General features: G+C 45.2%; 1 protein-coding gene across 4 annotated transcripts in view; it reads left to right on the forward strand.

Moving 5' to 3' along the window:
• USP7 (ubiquitin specific peptidase 7) overlaps window positions 1-21354 on the forward strand; it is a 144034-nt gene that overhangs the window by 22059 nt on the left and 100621 nt on the right. Inside the window, exon 1 of one of the 4 annotated variants that reach the window (XM_056536910.1) lies at window positions 4128-5100. The exons of 2 other annotated variants lie outside the window; for them this stretch is intronic. In XM_056536910.1, coding sequence (XP_056392885.1) covers window positions 5025-5100 — 76 coding nt within the window. In that variant the 5' untranslated portion in view covers window positions 4128-5024. Of the gene's footprint in view, window positions 1-4127; window positions 5101-21354 lie in introns of those variants that run through there. One more of the 4 variants, XM_056536912.1, reaches the window with a different exon arrangement.

The following is a 21354-nucleotide window of genomic DNA, read 5'->3' on the forward strand; positions in this document are numbered from 1 at the left end:
GTGGCAATTGGAACCGTACAGAACTGTTTGTGCGTATGGTTCCATCCAGTTTTCACCATACGGTTTTTGACTTTCCACATTTTTTTTTCTTGGAATTTCAATCAAACAAGTGAAACTTTATTCATAATAGAGTGAAAAGTTCAAAACGTATACTTTTTTTTCTTAAAAAACTGATGCAATCGGACATAATTTTTCAAACTGTATACGGTTTTCAACCGTATTCAGTTACAAATTTGTACACACGTTTTGATACAGTTTAGTCAGGTTTTGAGGAATCTGTTTTTTTTAATCAAAAACCTGATACAGGAACCGTATAGCAAAATCGTGGTGTGAACCCACCCTAAGACCGGTGAGTGCGGTTTAGTTCCTGTCTATATCTTTGTTGTACTACTGAATAAGAGGGCTCAGTGTGAGATGGTAGTGTGTAGCAGTTATAAAAGGGCTCAGTGTGAGGTAGTAGTGTGTGGCAGTAATAAGATGGCTCTCAGTATGAGGTAGTAGTGTGTGGCAGTAATAAGATGGCTCAGTGAGAGGTGGTAGTGTGCGGCAGTAATAAGATGGCTCAGTGAGAGGTGGTAGTGTGCGGCAGTAATAAGGCCCCTTTCACACTACATAATTACTCTGTTTTCGAAGTTCTGTCAGAAAATCGTCAGTAAAACGGCAGTTACAAAATCCTATACGGCCGTTAGAAAATCCCATTATATTTCTAATAGCCGTTTTATACCGTTTTTAATAAATATAATAATTATCGGTTTGGCCGATATTATCAGCCGATATTCATGATTTTGGGCGTTATCGGCAATTACCTTGCCGATAATGTCCCGCCCCCCGCGTCGCACCCCCCACCGCACCGCCCCCATTGCCTCCCCCATCCCCGGTTTTATAATTACCTGTTCCCTGGGTCCACACTACTTCTGGCTCCTGCTGCGTCCTGCGTTACGCTGTGCGCAATGACGAGTGACGTGACATCACCGTCAGTGCGCACAGTGACAGTTCAGGAGGACACCACCGGAGCTAGATGTAGAGTGGACCCCAGGAACAGGTAATTATAAAACCGGGGATGGGGGTGGCAATGGGGCCGGTGCGGTGGGGGGTGGTGTGCGACGCGGTGCGGTGGGGGGTGCGGTCGCGGTGATAGGACTCAGGAGTACCCCCGGACAGGCAGGGGGAGAGAAGCGAGCGGCGGCCTATGGCACCGCAAAAGCCGCTGCAGTTCATTGATTTAAAGCGCCCACTTTAAATCAATGATCTGCAGCGGTGTCGCGGGGGATAAATAGCTGATAACTTATACCGGAATATCGGTATCGGCCCTAAAAAATCAATATCGGTCGATCCCTATTAATAACGGCTGTTATTTTGTGATAGAAGATAAATAGTTCATGCACTATTTCTCCCGTTACTATCTTCCGTCACAAAATAACCGCAGTTATTGATAACGGGCTAAAACTATAATGGGATTTTCTAACGGCCGTATAGGATTTTGTAACTGCCGTTTTACTGCCAATTTTCTGACGGAACTTCGAAAACGGAGTAATTATGTAGTGTGAAAGGGGCCTAAGAGGGCTCAGTGTGAGGTGGTGGTGTGTGGCAGTAATAAGAGGGCTCAGTGTGAGGTGACATTGTGTGGCAGTAATAACAGGGCTCAGTGTGAGGTGGTACTGTGTGGCAGTAATAAGGGGGCTCAGCATGAGGTGGTCGTGTGTGGCAGTAATAAGGGGGGTCAGGGTGAGGTGGTAGTGTGTGGCAGTAATAACAGGGCTCAGTGATAGGTGGTGGTGTGTGGCAGTAATGAGTGCTCAGTGTGAGGTGGCACTTTGTGGCAGTAATAACAGGGCTCAGTGTGAGGTGGTAATGTGTGGCAGTAATAAGGGGTTTCAGTGTGAGGTGGTACTGTGTGGCAGTAATAAGGGGTTTCAGTGTGAGGTGGTACTGTGTGGCAGTAATAAGAGGGCTCAGGATGAGGTGGTAATGTGTGGCAGTAATAACAGTGCTCAGTGTGAGGTGGTCGTGTGTGGCAGTAATGAGGGGGCTCAGTGAGAGGTGGTCGTGTGTGGCAGTAATAAAGGGGCTCAGGGTGAGGTGGTAGTGTGTGGCAGTAAGACTGGGTTCACACTACATTTTTGAACTACGGTTCCCGCATACGTTTTCTATCAAAAACCGTATGGGGAAAAAAAGGATGGAACAGTATGGGGAAAAGTAAACCGTATGCGTTTTTAAACAGTATACTGTTTTTAAAAGTGCATACAGTTCCATCAGTTTTTATAGAAAAAAAACCCATAAGTTTTTGAAAATGTTGTCCATTTTTAATGGGAGGGGACTTTAGGATTCAAATGCGCATGTGCAAAGTAAAAACGTATACGTTTTTGCCGTATGGAACCGTATACATGTGCGTTTCCCATTGACGTCCATGTTAAAAAAAAAAAACGTATGCGGTTGCAGTACGGTTTTTAAACCGCAGTCAAAACCGTGGTTGACCATGATTTTGTCTTCGGTTTAAAAACCGTACTGCAAAAGCATACGTTTTTTTTTTAACATGGACGTCAATGGGAAACGCACATGTATACGGTTCCATACGGGAAAAACATATACGTTTTTACTTTGCACATGCGCATTTGAATCCTAAAGTCTCCACCCAAGACCCCTCCCATTAAAAATGGACAAAATTTTCAAAAACGTATGGGTTTTTTTTCTATAAAAACGGACGGAACAGTATGCACTTTTAAAAACAGTATACTGTTTAAAAACGCATACGGTTTACTTTTTCCCATACTGTTCCATCCGTTTTTTTCCCCATACGGTTTTTGATAGAAAACGTATGTGGGAACCGTAGTTGAAAAACGTAGTGTGAACCCAGCCTAATAACAGGGCTCAGTGATAAGTGGTGGTGTGTGGCAGTAATAAGATGGCTCAGTGTGAGGTGCACTGTGTGGCAGTAATAACTGCTCAGTGTGAGGTGGTACTGTGTGGCAGTAATAAGGGGGCGCAGTGTGAGGTGCACTGTGTGGCAGTAATAACTGCTCAGTGTGAGGTGGTACTGTGTGGCAGTAATAAGGGGGCTCAGTGTGAGGTGGTACTGTGTGGCAGTAATAAGGGGTTTCAGTGTGAGGTGGTACTGTGTGGCAGTAATAAGGGGGCTCAGTGTGAGGTGCACTGTGTGGCAGTAATAACTGCTCAGTGTGAGGTGGTACTGTGTGGCAGTAATAAGGGGGCTCAGTGTGAGGTGGTACTGTGTGGCAGTAATAAGGGGGCTCAGTGTGAGGTGGTACTGTGTGGCAGTAATAAGGGGGCTCAGTGTGAGGTGCACTGTGTGGCAGTAATAACTGCTCAGTGTGAGGTGGTACTGTGTGGCAGTAATAAGGGGGCTCAGTGTGAGGTGGTACTGTGTGGCAGTAATAAGGGGGCTCAGTGTGAGGTGGTACTGTGTGGCAGTAATAAGGGGGCTCAGTGTGAGGTGGTACTGTGTGGCAGTAATAAGGGGTTTCAGTGTGAGGTGGTACTGTGTGGCAGTAATAAGGGGGCTCAGTGTGAGGTGGTACTGTGTGGCAGTAATAAGGGGTTTCAGTGTGAGGTGGTATTGTGTGGCAGTAATAAGGGGGCTCAGTGAGAGGTGGTCGTGCGTGGCAGTAATAAGGGGGCTCAGTGAGAGGTGGTAGTGTGTGGCAGTAATAACAGTGCTCAGTGTGAGGTGGTCATGTGTGGCAGTAATAAGGGGGCTCAGTGAGAGGTGGTAGTGTGTGGCAGTAATAACAGTGCTCAGTGTGAGGTGGTCATGTGTGGCAGTAATAAGGTGGCTCAGTGAGAGGTGGTCGTGTGTGGCAGTAATAAGGTGGCTCAGTGAGAGGTGGTCGTGCGTGGCAGTAATAAGGGGGCTCAGGGTGAGGTGGCACTGTGTGGCAGTAATAACAGTGCCCAGCATGAGGTGGTCGTGTGTGGCAGTAATAAGGGGGCTCAGTGAGAGGTGGTCGTGGGTGGCAGTAATAAGGGGGCTCAGTGAGAGGTGGTCGTGTGTGGCAGTAATAAGGGGGCTCAGTGAGAGGTGGTCGTGTGTGGCAGTAATAAGGGGGCTCAGTGTGAGGTGGTAGTGTGTGGCAGTAATAAGGGGGCTCAGTGAGAGATGGTCGTGTGTGGCAGTAATAAGGGGGCTCAGTGTGAGGTAGTAGTGTTTGGCCATGCACACTGGCACTATATGACCATGTTGTGTACAGCGGGCACGTGTGAGGAGGACGTTGAATACCGGGAGCCGCTGAAGGAGGAGGGATGTGGCGGTCTCACGCTTTGATTATCTCCCCCTCTGTCTCCTCCTCCCCCCTCCCTCCTCTCACGCTGCCCCATGCGGATGTGACATTTCACTGAGCCGCCATTTTGAGAGCCTGGCGTCTCCACACACAGGCTGAGGAGAGGGAAAGAGCAAAGCACGAAAGGGGTCAGGAGAAGGGCCGCTGGGTGACGGTGGCTGCCGCCTGCTCCCGCCCTGCACTCAGGGAAAGAAGCGGCCCGGGGCTCGGCCGTGCAGTGTGTGAGGGGAGCGGGGTACATGAGACGCGGTGGCTCCGGAGAGGGTCAGGCCGCAGAGCTCCCGTTGCACCGGCTGTGCTCTCGTCTACCCAATGAGCAGGGGCGCGCCGCCTGAGATTAGAAGCACTAGAGCTGGCCGCGGTCCGGACCTGCCCGGCCCACTAACGCCTCCCCACCGCCGCCTCCTGCCTCCGTGCGGCCAGTGTCACTACTGCCACTGCCGCCGCTGAGGGCCCCCGGGGAGCAGCATCCCCAGCGCCTATCCCCTCCAAGGCGCCGAAATTGGGCGAATAGCGAGCAAATACGTGCGCGTATCCCTGCCGCCGGCTCCCTCTGCTCTCCCTCCTCCGGCTCATCTGCAGGCGCCCGCGGGAAAGGCCCAGGCTGCAGCCGCTGCGCAGGCCCTGCCGAGGCCGCTCTCCGCCCCATCTCAGCCGGGCCTACAGCCCAAATCTACGCCGGCGCAGCGAGCAGGACTGATCGAGGCCTCTGAGGCCGAAGCCAGAGACATGAACCACCATCAGCAACAGCAGCAGAAGCCCGGGGAGCAGCAGCTCAGCGAACCCGAGGACATGGAGATGGAAGGTACAGGAGGAGGCTGCAGCATCATTGTGTTCCCGTGTAGTGTCACTGCCAGTCATCACCACCCCCCATACAGTGTGCAGCATCACTCACATGTAGGGCCCGACACAGGCCGGCATCACCCCCGTACACTGCCGCATACACTTCTATATATTGTGCAGCATCATCCATACAGGGCTCTATATACCTTTCTATATTGTGCAGCATATTAACCCCTTTCCCATCATCACTCTCCATAGTAGTGGCCATTACCCATCCCTATAGTGTGTATACATATGTATGTGTGTATATATATATATATATATATATATATATATATCTCCTGACCACGTGGTGTGTGCCCCCTCCAGACATCACTGGGTATTGACTGCTATGCAGTGTGCCATCAGCTACAGTCCCTGGTGCCGGCTCCGAGGAGGGCGCTGCCTGGTAAACATCACACTCCTGCCCGGCAGCCGAAGGGTTACCCGGCTAGGTGTCCTGCAGAGATGATGTCGGCATCACCCACCGTGGTGCAGAGTCATCACCGGGGGAGGGGGGATCATACACACTTACTAGCATGTTGTGTATACAGCCAGTGCCCCATCACTTACTGTAAGGATCCACCATGGAGAACTAGAATGATGCCAGCTGTAGTGCCAGTCTGTATATAGCTAACAGCTCTGCCCTGTACACTTTACCTTCCACTCATTTCTATAGTCTATTTAATAACTTTATGGATAATACTTAAACCTCACTGTTAATATACTGTATATATGATGCATCTGTATCCAAAGCAGTTGTACAGTAAATGTTTATTTTGTGAGCTATACTTAAACTTAGGAGTGTAAAGATTGCGTCCCAGGATTTTGGGAGCCATACACTGCACCAATTGGAGTCTGTGGGATCCATGCTGTACATATGACTTGAGGGCTTCTCTATTTTAGTCAGATTCTTCAGATTCTAGATCTGTTAGTACACTTCTTGTTTTAGTGCACAATGGAGCCTGCACCAAGTGGTCCCACCATGCACTCTGTATAGATAGTGTGCTGTTAATGACAGGACTTCCATACTTATAAGCATAGGAAACCCCCTGTCACCTAGTTCAAAGAAGGTTGGTGTAGGGTAAAGTTAGATGTCCTGTAATTCCTTGCCTGACACTATGTTCTGATTGCTGTGGTCACTGTTCTGCTGAGCTTCTTTAAAAGGGAGTTCCCATCTTGCTAAGTTATTTCCTATCCACAAGACAGGGCATAACAAGCAGGTGTGAGTTCGACTGCAGGGGCTTAACCAGAACTGAGGAAAACTGTCCCTGAAATTAATACAGCGCAGGTCCCATGGGTGGCCCCTTCTTAACTGGTTTTCTATGGGGCTTCTTAACACTTAAAGGGGTACTCCGGTGAAAACCATTTTTCTTTTAAATCAACTGGTGGCAGAAAGTTAAACATATTTGTAAATCACTTCTATTAAAAAATCTCAATCCTTCCAGTACTTATTAGCTGCTGAATGCTACAGAGGAAATTCCTTTCTTTTTGGTATGCTCTCTGATGAGATCACGAGCACAGTGCTCTCTGCTGACATCTGTCCATTTTAGCAACCATGCATAGCAGATGTATGCTAAGGGCAGCATGGTGGCTCAGTGGTAAGCACTGCTGCCTTGCAGTGCTGGGGACTTGGGTTCAAATCCCGTTAAGGACATCAATAAATAAAGCGTTATTATTATTATAATAACGTCAGCAGAGAGAACTGTGCTCGTGATGTCATCAGAGAGCATTCCAAAAAGAAAAGAATTTCCTCTGTAGTACTCAACAGCTAATAAGTACAGGAAGGATTAAGATTTTTTAATAGAAGTAATTTACAAATATGTTTAACTTTCTGCCACCAGTTGATTTAAAAGAAAAAAGGTTTTCACCGGAGTACCCCTTTAACAAGCACACTGGTGATTGTGGGGGTCCCAGCAAATGGACCTCCTGCAATCAACTTGTTCCTTACTCCAGCATTTCCCAACCAGTGTACCTCCAGCTGTTGCGAAACTACAATTCCCAGCATGCCCGGACAGCCAAAGGCTGTCCGGGCATGCTGGGAATTGTAGTTTCGCAACAGGTGGAGGCACACTGGTTGGGAAACGCTTCCTTACTCTATGGACAACTGAGAGTTGGGAACACCCCTTAATAACATACAAATACTTGAAGTGGAATCAGTAGCTGTGCTGTATGATAAGCAGCAGGAGTTTGGCTGTTATAGACAGTCAGGCCCATACAGTAACAGCCGGGATCAAATGATCGCTTCTTAAAGGGATACTCTGGTGGAATTTTTTATTTTTTAAATTTTTTATTTTTTTTAACTTTTTTTATTTTTTTAAATGAACCGGTGCCAGAAAGTTAAACAGACATGAAAATAACTTCTATTAAAAAAATCTTAATCCTTTCAGTACTTTTTAGCAGCTGTATGCTACAGAGGAAAATCTTAATTTTTTTAAATTAATTTTTTTGTGTTGTCCACAGTGCTCTCTGCTGGCACCTGTCCGTGTCAGGAACTGTCCAGAGAAGCATAGGTTTGCTATGGGGATTTTCTTCTGCCCTGGACAGTTCCTGACACGGACAGAGGTGCCAGCAGAGAGCACTGTGGACAACACAAAAAAGAAATTCAAAAAATGTTTTCCTCTGTAGCAAACAGCTGCTAAAAAGTACTGAAAGGATTAAGATTTTTTTTAACAGAAGTAATTTACAAATCTGTCTAACTTTCTGGGACCAGTTCATTAAAAAAAAAAAAAATTCAAGTTGCAATGGTCCAGGGAAGCCCATTGTATGTTGAAAATACTTTAACCTGTGGCCATTGTAGCTTGTGTAATCACTGTATAGATTAGTGGAAACTTCTGTATTAGGAAGATTGTCGGTGTGACCTGTCAGTTGTCCTTCTCTCAATTTGCTTTGCAGAGGGGGGCGGGTCCTATGGTCCAGGTAAAGTTACCCTCACAGACGGGCTTTTGCAGTGATGAGACTTCTGCACTTTCTGAAGTTGGTGATATCTACATAAGAAGATTCCTCCTTTTTTGCTGGACTGACCTCTTATTCCCTATAGCGTCAGATGACATATGGTGGACCTTTTTGAGGTGTTTTCTTTGTATTCACTAAAAATACTAGAAACTGCAGACAGAGGGGGAGATTTATGAAAACCAATCAGATAACTTATTTCATTTTTAACACGGCCTCTGCAAAATGAAAAGTGATCAGATTGGTTGCTAAGGGCAACTCAGCATCTTTTCCTCTGCACAAATTTTTATAAATCTCCCTCAGAAAGAGGATCTGTCCAGTGCCAAATGCCCAAACTGCAAACTGGGAATCTGACGCTTTCAAGTCATGAGAAACATAACAGACATACTCAAGACGTGTCCTGGCATTGGAGAGGTCTGGATGCTCTTTAGTTGTCTGTGCTAGAAGCTGGGCATACACACAAATCTGGAGAACCTGCTGGCATTGATTAGATTGGCAGGATCTAATGTATATGGGGTTGGCCTGATCACTGTCCCCGGACAGAAGATTTCAGAGTAGAGGGATTTTATCATGACTGATTCTTTGCTTTTGTCAGGAGAAATCTGCTCCGTTTTCACATTGAAGCAAACATGTTTATAGTGGAAATGGCAGATGTAGCTATTGCATTTATATGGATACTTTTGCGCAGACAGATAACAGGGATTCCTTTTGAATGAAATGCTAGCAATATCCACCATGTGTAGCGATGCAGAAACCTATTTACTTCCCTGTTTTGTGCAGGTTTTACAATGGTGTTTTAGGCCCCATGTCAGTTGTGATGTGTAAATACGTTCCATATGATATGTGCAAGTTAATGTGACCCACTGGATTATACACTGCTCAAAAAAATAAAGGGAACACTAAGATAACACATCCTAGATTTGAATGAATCAATTATATGAAATACTTTCTTCTTTACATAGTTGAATGTGCTGACAACAATCACACAAATTATCACATTTTAGTGTGAATGTATGAAATTTATCAACCCATGGAGGTCTGGCTATGGAGTCACACTCAAAATCAAAGTGGAAAACCTCACTACAGGCTGACCCAACTTTATGTAATATCCTTAAAACAAGTCAAAATGAGGCTCAATAGTGGCCTCCACGTGCCCGTATGACCTCCCTACAATGCCTGGGCATGCTCCTGATGGGGTGGTGGATGGTCTCCTGAGAGAAGTCCTCCCAGACCAGGACTAAAGCCAGCTAAACTCAAACTCCTGGAAGTCTGTGGTGCAACGTGGTGTTGGTGGATGGAGGGAGATATGATGTCCCAGATGTGCTCAGTTGGATTCAGGTCTTGAACGGGTGCGGCCAGTCCATAACATCTATGCCTTCCTCTTGCAGGAACTGCTGACACACTCCAGCCACATTAGGTCTAGCATTGTCTTGCATTAGGAGGAACCCAGGGCCAACCGCTGCAGCATATGGTCTCACAAGGGGTCTGAGGATCTCATCTCGGTACCAAATGGCAGTCTGGCTACCTCTGGCAAGCACATTGAGGGCCGTGCGTCCCCCCAAAGAAATGCCACTCCACACCATTACGGACCCACCGCCAAACCGGTCATGCTGGAGGATGTTGCAGGCAGCAGAACGTTCTCCATGGTGTCTCCAGACTCTGTCACATGTGTTCAGTGTGAACCTGCTTTCATCTGTGAAGAGCACAGGGCGCCAGTGGCGAATTTGCCAATCTTGGTGTTCTCTGGCAAATGCCAAACGTCCTGCGCGGTGTTGGGCTGTAAGTACAACCCCCACCTGATGACGGGCCCTCATAAAGTCTATTTCTGACAGTTTAAGTGGATACATGCACATTTTGTGGCCTGCTGGAGGTCATTTTGCAGGGCTCTGGCAGTGCTCCTCCTGCTCCTCCTTGCACAAAGTCAGAGGTAGCGGTCCTGCTGCTGGGTTGTTGCCCTCCTACGGCCTCCTCCACATCTCCTGATGTACTGGCCTGTCTCCTGGTAGCGCCTCCATGCTCTGGACAATATGCTGACAGACACAGCAAACCTTCTTGCCAAAGCTCACATTGATGTGCCATCCTGGATGAGTTGCATTACCTGAGCCACTTGTGTGGGTTGTAGACTCCGTCTCATGCTACCACTAGAGTGAAAGCACCGCCATAATTCAGAAGTGACCAAAGCATCAGCCAGAAAGCATAGGAACTGAGAAGTGGTCTGTGGTCACCACCTGCAGAACCACTCCTTTATTGGGGGTGTTTGCTAATTGCCTATAATTTCCACCGGTTGTCTGTTCCATTTGCACAATAGCATGTGAAATTGATTGTCAGTCAGTGTTGTTTCCTGAGTGGACAGTGTGATTTCACAGAAGTGTGATTGACTTGGAGTTATATTGGTGTTGTGAAGTGTTCCCTCTATTTTTTTTGAGCATTGTAGATGCTCTAGAGCAGTGATGGCGAACCTTTTTGAGCCCGAGTGCCCAAACCATAATGCACGCCAACTTTTTTCCCCTCAAAGTGCCAGCGCAGCAATTAAATCGGAATACTGAGGTTTAAGTTTAGAAAAAAACGCTCATACAGTTGCCATAACTAATTAACATCTTTTGTTAACATTCTAGTAAAGAAAACACACTGATGGTTGGTGGTGCATTACCTAAATAAGCTCTTGTTTTCGTTAGTTATATTTTAAAGGAAAACTTTCCGCTTTCTCCCTCCACACTAACCAGTGGTACTGACTGCTGTTGCGGGGGACGCTGATCAGTTTGAGCATTACCGTGCCCGGCTCCGCCCTGCTGTTTCTGCTGTAATCTTCTGTGACTTCACAGTGCCAGTTAGCCTGATCGGTGCAAGTTAGCACCTCATTTTCATATATTGAAAAAAGATGATTATGGCGGATCTGGGCACGCACGGTAAGGCTCAAACTGATCAGCGTCCTCCGCACTACCAGCCAGTACTGCTGATTAGTGCGGGGGGAGAAAGCGGACAGTTTTCCTTTAATAGTTTGGATATTTGCGCATGTGACAAATTTTTTTTTTTTGGTAACATTATTTTATATAAAAATGGGGGAAAAGAGGGTCGATTTAACCTTTTATTGGGGGTGGGGCTGCTTTAAACATTATTTTACATTTTCTTTTTACAATTTTTTTTAGTCCCCATAGGGCAGAGTTTTCCAAACAGTGTGTCTCCAGTTGTTCAAACACTACAACTCCCAGCATGCCCGGACAGCCGAAGGCTGTCCAGGCATGCTGGGAATTGTAGTTTTGCAACAGCTGGAAGCGCCCTGTTAGGAAAAAAACTGCCATGGGGACTGTTCTACCGGCAGTGATCAGTGTTATAGGCGCACCATTACTGCAGCCTGCAAAGGCTATCAGCATTATTGGAGCGCCGATGAGGGAGGCCGGTAACCTCAGTCTGTCCTTTCAGCTGATCGGGACCCGGCAACATTATGCTGCTGGTGTCCCGATCAGCTCTACTGAGCTACCGGCAGTCACCAGCATTTTAGACGCCGCAATCAGCTTTGAAGCTCTAAAGTGTTAATGCCGGTCATCACTCGGATAGGTGATGTCCGGCATTAGCCAGCCTGAAGAGAGCTCAGCTCTTGAGCTCTCTTCATACGCCTGCTGCACGGCTGCACCTTTTATTACCGGCGCCTGTCCATGGTGGGGTTAATTCACCCCCCAGCGCTGCATTGTTGGGAGGAGACAGTCAGTCGCCACACAGTGAAGGGACCGGGCCGCGCTGCAGGGAGCTAACTTACCGCCGGAGCCCGGCTCTGCTCCTTTGTTTAATTGTCTGCTCCCGTGTGGCCCGGCCGGCCCCTTCATTGTGCGACCGATTGTATAAGCATACATGGCGAACTATGGCCGCGTGCCCACAGAGGGGGCTCGGCGTGCCACCTGTGGCATGTGTGCCATATGTTCGCCATCACTGCTCTATAGTCTCCTGGATTGGAGCTTTGTTCTCCATCAATGGTGGAAAATGATCAAAAAAATTCCCAAAAATAAAACAAAATGACCCCTGAAAACATGATCTTTGAGGAACTCCTTAGATAATAAAATTTGTGTATTGAGTACCACTAGGGATCGACCGATATCGTTTTTTTAGGGCCGATACCGATAATCGGTGGAGGTTAGGGCCGATAGCCGATTAACTTATACCGATATTCCGGTATAAGTTATCGGCTATTTATCCCCCCTCGACACCGCTGCAGGTCATTGATTTAAAGCGGGCGCTTTAAATCAATGCACTGCAGTGGCTTTTGCGGTGCCATAGGCCGCCGCCGCCACCACTCGCTTCTCTCCCCTACCTGTCAGTGTGGTCCGGGCCATCCATTCTTCCTTCCTGTAGTGTCCGGCAGCATTCCGGGTGGAGGGTGCACCGGTCCGGGCTGTCCTTCTCCGGGGGTCCTCTTCTCCACTCCGGGCAGGCTCCGGGCTAGTACGCTGCATAGACGCGATGCGCAGTGACGCCCGTGCGCAGCGACGCACCTGACGTCACGGCGTAGCGGCGTCTATGCAGCGTACTAGGCCGGAGCCTGCCCGGAGTAGAGAAGAGGACCGGACCCCCGGAGAAAGACCGGACACAACAGGAAGGAAGGATGGATGGATGGCCCGGGCCACCCCCATTACTGGTAAGTTTATTTTATTTTTATTTTTTTTATTGACTCGGAGGGTGGGGGAGGGGCCCGACCGGTATAGCGGTATGGGCAAAAATCCATATCGGTATACCGCCCAGCACTACTATAATGCCCAAAATCGTGATTATCGCTCGATAATATCGGCCACAGAAAAAGGCCATAGAAAAAGTTTCAGATCTGTACAGTTGTGTGCAGATGTTCGCACCTTCTTGCAGAGTTGCATTTGATGGAGAAGAATAGCTTATCATGCAGACATATATAACAGACCCAATTGTAAGTCAGTGGGATTGGTAGTTCTTAGTCTCTAACATTTTTTGATCTATGACAAAAGAAAAGTAGCTGCTGATGCAGGTGTGAACACAGCCAGCCAGCCAGTCAGTCAAATAGTAAAATAATGTAGTTTTCAAAGGCTACCAGACTGGTGTCTGTGATTTTTTTTAAGGGTCTATTTACACGTACAGTATCCAGCGCATATTTGATGTACAGTATTTAAAGGGATACTCGGGTAGAAATTTTTTTTTTTAATCAACCGGTGCCAGAAAGTTAGAGATTTGTAAATTACTTCTATTAAAAAATATTAACCCTTCTAGTACTTATTAGTTGCTGAATATTACAGAGGAAATTCATTTTTTTTTTTGAATCACAGAGCTCTCTGCTGACATCTGTCCATTTTAAGAACTGTCCAGAGTAGGAGAAAATCCCCATAGAAAACATATTCTGCTCTGGACAGTTCCTAAAATGGACAGAGATGTCAGCAGAGAGCACTGTGGTCATGTCAGCAGAGAGCTCTGTGTTCCAAAAAGAAAATTTCCTCTGTAGTATTCACTGGACCACCAGGGACTGAATACATGCACCTTTAGATGGCGCTGTCACCTTTGACAGCGGCAATCTAAAGGGTTAATAACCGGCCACGGCGATCGCCGCATGTCTGCTATTAAGGCCGGCTCCCAGCTACAGGAATCAGCTGGGGGCCTGCCGATATGAAGCGGACTTGAGTCGGGAGCCCGCGCCATACCCCGTTAACGGCCATTGGACGAGCATAGATGTCCATGGTAGTTATCGGGTTAAAGCTGTAGATTTCATTTTAAGCAAACTGTGTGACTGAACACAGCTTCAGGATCAAATCCTGATCATCAAATATGTGCAGGCTACTGACCCTAAAAAGGAATTTTCTAAAGGAATCTGCAGTGTCCGGATTAGTTGGCAACTACTGGACTTTTCCTTTGCATCAGCTTTGATACATATTTGTGTGTTCTGATGGCGTGACAATATTGAAAATTGTAAAGAATGGAGACCTCCAAGTTTATTACAAAGTCACTCAACTTCTTATAAAGCATTTAAGAAAATCTGTTGGTTTTCCCAGTATGTCTGTCCCGTAAGTAATCTGGGGTGTCTTTTGTTATAACTTTGCGTTGTCCCAATCCTTGTATTCCCCTAGATAGTTATGAATTAATGGAGAATGCTAAGGTCCCATTTACACTACAGAATTGCAGTGCACAGAAATTCTGCTTGGAAAATCCGAAGCAACCTCATTCCATTGTCTTCAATGAGATTCTGCTGCACTGTGTACAATACTGAATTTCTGTTTTGGAATCGAATTAAAAATTCTGGATTAATTTAGGTTGTTCAGTGACTTTTGACTGAATCATCTAAGGGTTTAAAGGGGTACTCCACATCCCTAGACATCTCCGCTGCTGGGGACCCCCGGGATCTCGGCTGCAGCACCCACCTGTACGGCTTCCACCTCACACCGGCAACGCTGGAGGCTTCGGATCCCCACCACAATGGCGGAAGAGCGTTGCTGGTGTGAGGTGGAAGCCGTACAGGTGGGTGCTGCAGCCGAGATCCTGGGGGTCCCCAGCAGCGTGACCCCCGCGATCTGACATCTTATCCCCTATCCTTTGGATAGGGGATAAGATGTCTAGGGAGGTGGAGTACCCCTTTAAGCAGGAGCTCGGGTGTCAAAAGCACTAATGCACCTGCTCTGACACAGGGTACCTATGCAGAGCTTATAAAAAGGTGTAAGCAGCAGAATGAAGCCCCTTAGTGGCCACCATTAGAACACATAGTGGCGGTCCGAAGGAGATAAAATAAATTGTGAAACAAATGATGAGAATCATGCATCTAGTGAGCTGGCCTTATACCTAGATACCTGTTGGACATCAACCCCTCCCTGGTTTCCCATAAACATGCATGCTTGTATGGGGGAGCATTTATTTTTACTGCCATAGTTAGAGAGGCCGCATCTCTTTAGGAAACAGATTAGAACAGATTAGAAAGGCCAACATTTAAAATACTGCCATCCTGGAAACATTGCTGTCCCCATAGTGCATAGAAGAAAAAGGAACCAGCTCACCCATGTACCATGGTCTTCAGCCAAGCACAGAATTGACCTCGGAGGGTAGGCCGTTGTAGCACAAGTACTAAAGAACCCACCTCTGGTCTGAAGCAAATTTGTTTTCTGATTAATTTCATGTGTTGCACACAACATAGCAAGGTATAAACTATGACTGCACTCCTTTCAAAGCATTGCTATACCTTGTAAACGCATTGGAGTGGAGTCTGACTCTATGCAATGCTACATTTTTATGCAACACATAAAACATCTTCTTGGGCTGCACCCATACATCCAGACATATTAGATTTAAAGCTGTATGTGCTGCTATTGGGTGCAGACTTCATTGGATAGCTGTTAAGATATAAAAGCAAAATCAAACCTTTCTGGAGCTGATTGTGGTTTCCGGGCATATAAGGGCAGGGTCAAACGTGCCTTATTTTGCTGCATATTTTCTGCAGCTGATTTTTGCTACCCATTGTCTTCAGTGATAGAAAAATACACAGCAGCAAAATATGGCACACATGACACTACCCTAAAAGCAAATTATTTCTGTGATGGGTGGAGCCAAGCTGCTCAAGTACCACAGCCTGGTACAACTCTTCACAGATCCTCACCACCCAGCCCCTACCTGATGTCTAAGGCTCTATATGTCAGTCAACCAGGGACTAGGAGGTGTTCCAGGCTGTGACACCAGAGCAGCTTAGCCCCTCCTCTCGGACTCTTGGCTGAGAAATAAAAAGGCAATTTTATACATTTGGCATCTGCTATCAGCTTACAATAGACTGCTGCATTTGATGCTAACAGTTTCATACACCATTGCATAGCTGTTTGGGTATAAAAGCAAACTAACATATTTCCTTTTCTCCATAGTTGACTTGTATTGACGCTCCTCAACTGCAGACATCTGTGGACTCGTCATATTCGAGCCATTTTTATAAGGGCAAATGAACTCCAGCACAGATTGATAATATAGGAAATCTATCAGTGTTGTTCACCACACTCTAGGGACGGGTTTAAACAATCATTTTTGTTAGCAGCACATGTCAACATTTTATTGTACATGTGAAAGATGCCAATAACCAAGATGGGGTTTATGGGGTGATTGGTCTGATTTTTACATAGACCAGTAATAAACATTTGATAGAAGAGTCGGTCACCTGATCATAGGCTCCAGCCAATGGGCCTCTAGGTTTCTTAATACTTTTTTTTATTCCTGGGAGAAAAGTGATGCCATGTATGCCCTATAGTGGTGAATAGGCATGTTTGTGTGGGACATACCATTATTACTCATTGGGTGAAAAAGACTGTGATAAGTATAGTTTGTAAGGTTTTCACCATAACAGAAATGTCTTCATGCCTATCATGTAAGGTAATGTGATATAGTTGGCTTAGTGTTGCTAGCACTTCTTCCAGCTTGTTGTAGTGATCATTTGGGGTCTGAACCTCCATAGCCTGACCAATCAAAAGTCCTGGGTGTCTTCGCCTCATTGATAGAAAGCTCTCCTTTCAATCCTTGCTTAACCCCTTAATGACCTTGGACATACATTTACGTCCTTTGGCCAGCTCTCGATCTGTGAAGCGGGCTCAGAAGCTGAGCACGCTTTGTATCTGCGGGGTCGTGGTTGCTATCAGCAAACAGGATCTGTGGTTAATACCAGACATCGCCGATCGGGCTGATGTCCGGTATTAACCCTTTAGACGCTGCAATCAAAGTTGATTGCGGCATCTAAAACGGGAGAATACACTGCCGGTTAGCTCAGCGGAGCTGTTCGGGACTGCCGCAGTTAAATCGCGGCGTCCCGAACAGCTGAGAGGACAGTGGGAGGTGCGCAGAAAACACTGATCTATACATTTCTATGGCAATGCATTGAACAGTGCCTGCAATCAATATATGCAATGTTAAAGCCCCCAGAGGGGGCTATAACACTGCATAAAAAGTGGGAAAAAGTTAATAAATGTGATTTAATCCTTTCCCTAATTAAAATCCCATTTAAAAAGTGTGTAAATAAAAACAAACGTGTGGTATTGCCACGAGCGTAAATGTCTGAATCATAAAAAAATAGTTAATTCAAAAAAATTCCAAACTCAAAAATAGCATATTTTTGGTAACTTTTTATACCATATAAAAATTAATAAAAAGCAATTAAAAAGTCAGATCAAAACTAAAATGGTATCGATAAAGAAAAATGAGCCCTCGTACTGCCCCATTCGTGGAAAAATAGTTATAGCGGTCAGAAGATGACAATTTTGAATGTATACATTTTCTGGCATGTACTTATGATTTTTTCCAGAAGTATGACAAAATCAAGCCTACATAAGTGGGGTATCATTTTAATTGTATGGACCTACAGAATAGAGAGGTGTCATTTTTACCGAAAAATGTACTGTGTAGAAACGGAAGCCCTCAAAAGTCACAAAATGGGATTTTTTTTCTTCAATTTTGTTGCACAATGATTTATTTTTTTTCCTGTTTCGCAGTAGATTTTGGGGTAAAATGACTTGCATTTTTTGGTGGCGCAAAAAAAGCAATCATATGGATTTTTAGGTGCAAAATTGAAAGGTTTAGGATTTTTAAAATGTAAGGATTTTTAAAATGTGCGTAATCGGAGCGATGCCAGTGTCATGCGCGGCTGATCCCGGCTGCTGATCGCAGCCAGGGACCCGCCAGCAATGGCCGACGCCCGCGATCTCGCGGGCGTCCGCCATTAACCCCTCAGGTGCCGGGATCAATACAGATCCCGGCATCTGCGGCAGTGCGCGATTTCAATGAATGAATGATCGGATCCCCCGCAGCGCTGCTGCGGGGATCCGATCATTCAGAACGCCGCACGGAGGTCCCCTCACCTTCCTCCTCCTGGCGTCTTCTGCTCTGGTCTGAGATCGAGCAGACCAGAACAGAAGATAGCTGGTAACACTGATCTGTTCTATGTCCTATACATAGAACAGATCAGTATTAGCAATCATGGTATGGGGACTATTCAAGTGTAAAAAAAAATGCAAGAGTAAAAAAAAAAGGGAAAATCCCCTCCCCCAATAAAAAAAGTAAAACGTCCGGTTTTTCCTATTTTACCCCCAAAAAGCGTAAAAAATAAATTTAATAGACATATTTGGTATCGCCACGTGCGTAAATGTCCGAACTATTAAAATAAAATGTTAATGATCCCGTACGGTGAACGGCGTGAACTTAAAAAAAAAAAGTCCAAAATTGCTACTTTTTTAATACATTTTATTAAAAAAAGTTTTAGAAAAAATGTATTAAGTTTTTTATATGCAAATGTGGTATAAAAAAAAAAGTACAGATCATGGCGCAAAAAATGAGCCCTCATACCGCCGCTTATACGGAAAAATAAAAAAGGTAGAGATCATCAAAATAAAGGGATTATAAACGTACTAATTTGGTTAAAAAGTTTGATTTTTTTTTTAAGCACAACAATAATATAAAAGTATGTAATAATGGGTATCATTTTAATCGTATTGACCCTCAGAATAAAGAACACACGTCATTTTTACCGTAAATTGTACGGCGTGAAAACGAAACTTCCAAAATTAGCAAAATTGCGTTTTTCTTTTTAATTTCCCCACAAAAAGTGTTTTTTGGTTGCGCCATACATTTTATGATATAATGAGTTATGTCATCACAAAGGACAACTGGTCACGCAAAAAACAAGCCCTCATACTAGTCTGTGGATGAAAATATAAGAGTTAAGATTTTTAGAAGGCGAGGAGAAAAAAATGAAAACATAAAAATTAAATTGTCTGAGTCCTTAAGGCCAAAATGGGTCCTTAAGGGGTTAAAGGGGTACTCCGGTGAAAACCTTTTTTTCTTTTAAATCAACTGTTGGCAGAAAGTTAAACATATTTGTTAATTACTTCTATAGACAAATCTTAATCCTTCCAGTACTTATAAGCTGCTGAATGCTACAGAGGAAATTCCTTTCTTTTTGGAACACTGATGACATCACGAGCACAGTGCTCTCTGCTGACATCTCTGTCCATTTTAGCAACCATGCATAGCAGATGTATGCTAAGGGCAGCATGGTGGCTCAGTTGTTAGCACTGCTGCCTTGCAGTGCTTGGGACTTGGGTTCAAATCCCACTAAGGACAACAATAAATAAAGCGTTGTTATTATTATAATAACGTCAGCAGAGAGAACTGTGCTCGTGATGGCATCAGAGAGCATTCCAAAAAGAAAATAATTTCCTCTGTAGTATTCAGCAGCTAATAAGTACAGGAAGGATTAAGATTTTTTAATAGAAGCGATTTACAAATATGTTTCTTTCTTTCACCAGTTGATTTAAAAGAAAAAAGGTTTTCACCTGAGTACCCCCTTTAAGGACCAGAGCATTTCTTGCTCATCTGATCAGTCACTTTAAGCATTAATAACTCTGGAATGCTTGTACTTATGAATTTGCTTCCGAGATTGTTTTTTGGTGACATGTTTTACTTTGACATAGTGGTAAATTTCCATCGATACTTGCATCATTTCTTGGTGAAAAATTCCGAAATTTCATGAACAATTTGAAAATTTTGCATTTTTCTAACTGAAACTCTCTGCTTATAAGGAAAATAGACATTCCAAATAAATTATATATTGATTCACATATACAATATGTCTACTTTATATTTGCATCATAAAGGTGACATGTTTTTACTTTTGGAAGACATCAGAGGGCTTCAAAGTTCAGCATCAATTTTCCAATTTCTCACAATTTTCAAAATCTGAATTTTTTTCAGGGACCAGTTCAGTTTTTGAAGTGGATTTGAGGGGCCTTCATATTAAAATACCCCATAAATGACCCCATTATAAAAACTGCACCCCTCAAAGTATTTGAAATGACATTCAGAAAGTTTAACCCTCAAGGTGTTTCACAGGAATAGCAGCTAAGTGAAGTAGAAAATTCAAAATCATTTTTTTACACTCACATGTTCTTGTAGACCCAGTTTTTGATTTTTTTTACAAGGGGTAAAAAGAGAAAAAGCCCCCAAAATTTGTAACCCAATTTCTCTCGAGTATGTAATTCTCTCGAGTATGTAAAGTGTTCTGCGGGTGCAGTAGAGGGCTGATAATCACGATTTTCTAAGTTATCAGTATCGGCAATTACCTTGCCGATAATACGGGCGCCTTAATTCAATGAGCTGCAGCGGCTTTTGCGGGGCCAGAGACCGCCGCCCGCTTCTCTTCCTCTGCCTGTCCTGAGTCCAACCACCGCTGCCCCATTGCCTCCCCAATCTCCGGTTTTATAATTACCTGTTCACGGGGTCTGTGGTACTTCTGGCTCCTGCAGCATCCTGCGCTGTTGCTGTGCGCTGCACAATGACGAGTGACGTCCTACACGCGATGTTGCCGTCAGTGGCCCGGCGCACAGTCACTGCTCAGGACGCCGCCAGAGCCAGAAGTAGTGCGGACCCTGGGAACAGGTAATTATAAAACCGGGGATGGGGGAGGCAATGGGGTGGCGGTCTCTGGCCAGAGGATAGGCAGGGGGAGGCAATTGGGCAGCGGTGGTGGTTGGACTCAGGACCCCAGGACAGGCAAGGGGAGAGAAGCAGGCGGTCTCTTGCCCCGCAAAAGCCGCTGCAGTTCATTGATTTAAAGAGCCCGCTTTAAATCATTGATCTACAGCAGCTTCTGCAGGGCCAGAAACAGTTTATCAGGGTATACCCGAACATACACACACGCACCCTCATTTCACCAAGGATATTTGGGGGGGATTAAAATGCACGGAATGTCGGTATAAGCTATCGGCCTGAAAGTTCACAGGTTAACGGTATCGGCTCTAAAAAATCAACATCGGTCGATCCCTACACGGTACACTAGTTCGGAAACTACACCCCTCAAGGAACATAACAAGGAGTACATTGTACCTTAACACCCCACTGGTGATTGACTACTTTTTGTTAGTCAGATGTGTAAATTTAGGCATAATAGGTGAAAATGTCCCCCAAAATTTGTAACCCTATTTCTTCTGAGTATGGGAATACCCCATATGTGGATGTTAAGTGCTCTGCGAGTGCACTGCAATGCTCAGAAGAGGAGTCACATTTGGCTTTTTGAAAGCAAATTTTGCTGAAATGGTTTTTGGGGGGCATGTTGCATTTAGGAAGTCCCCATGGTGTAAGAACAGCAGAACCCCCCCCCCCCCAAATGTGTGAAACCATTTTGGAAACTACACCCCTCAAGGAACGTAACAAGGGGTGCAGTGATCATTTATCCCCAAACAGTAATTCCAAAATGTTTTGAACAGTGCGCTGAAAAATATATATTTTTTTTATTTTCGGAGCCTACTGTTCCAAAAATCTTGGAATCACCTTC

This window comes from Hyla sarda, chromosome 8, assembly GCF_029499605.1.
Source record: "Hyla sarda isolate aHylSar1 chromosome 8, aHylSar1.hap1, whole genome shotgun sequence".
Classification (NCBI taxonomy): Eukaryota; Metazoa; Chordata; class Amphibia; order Anura; family Hylidae; genus Hyla; species Hyla sarda.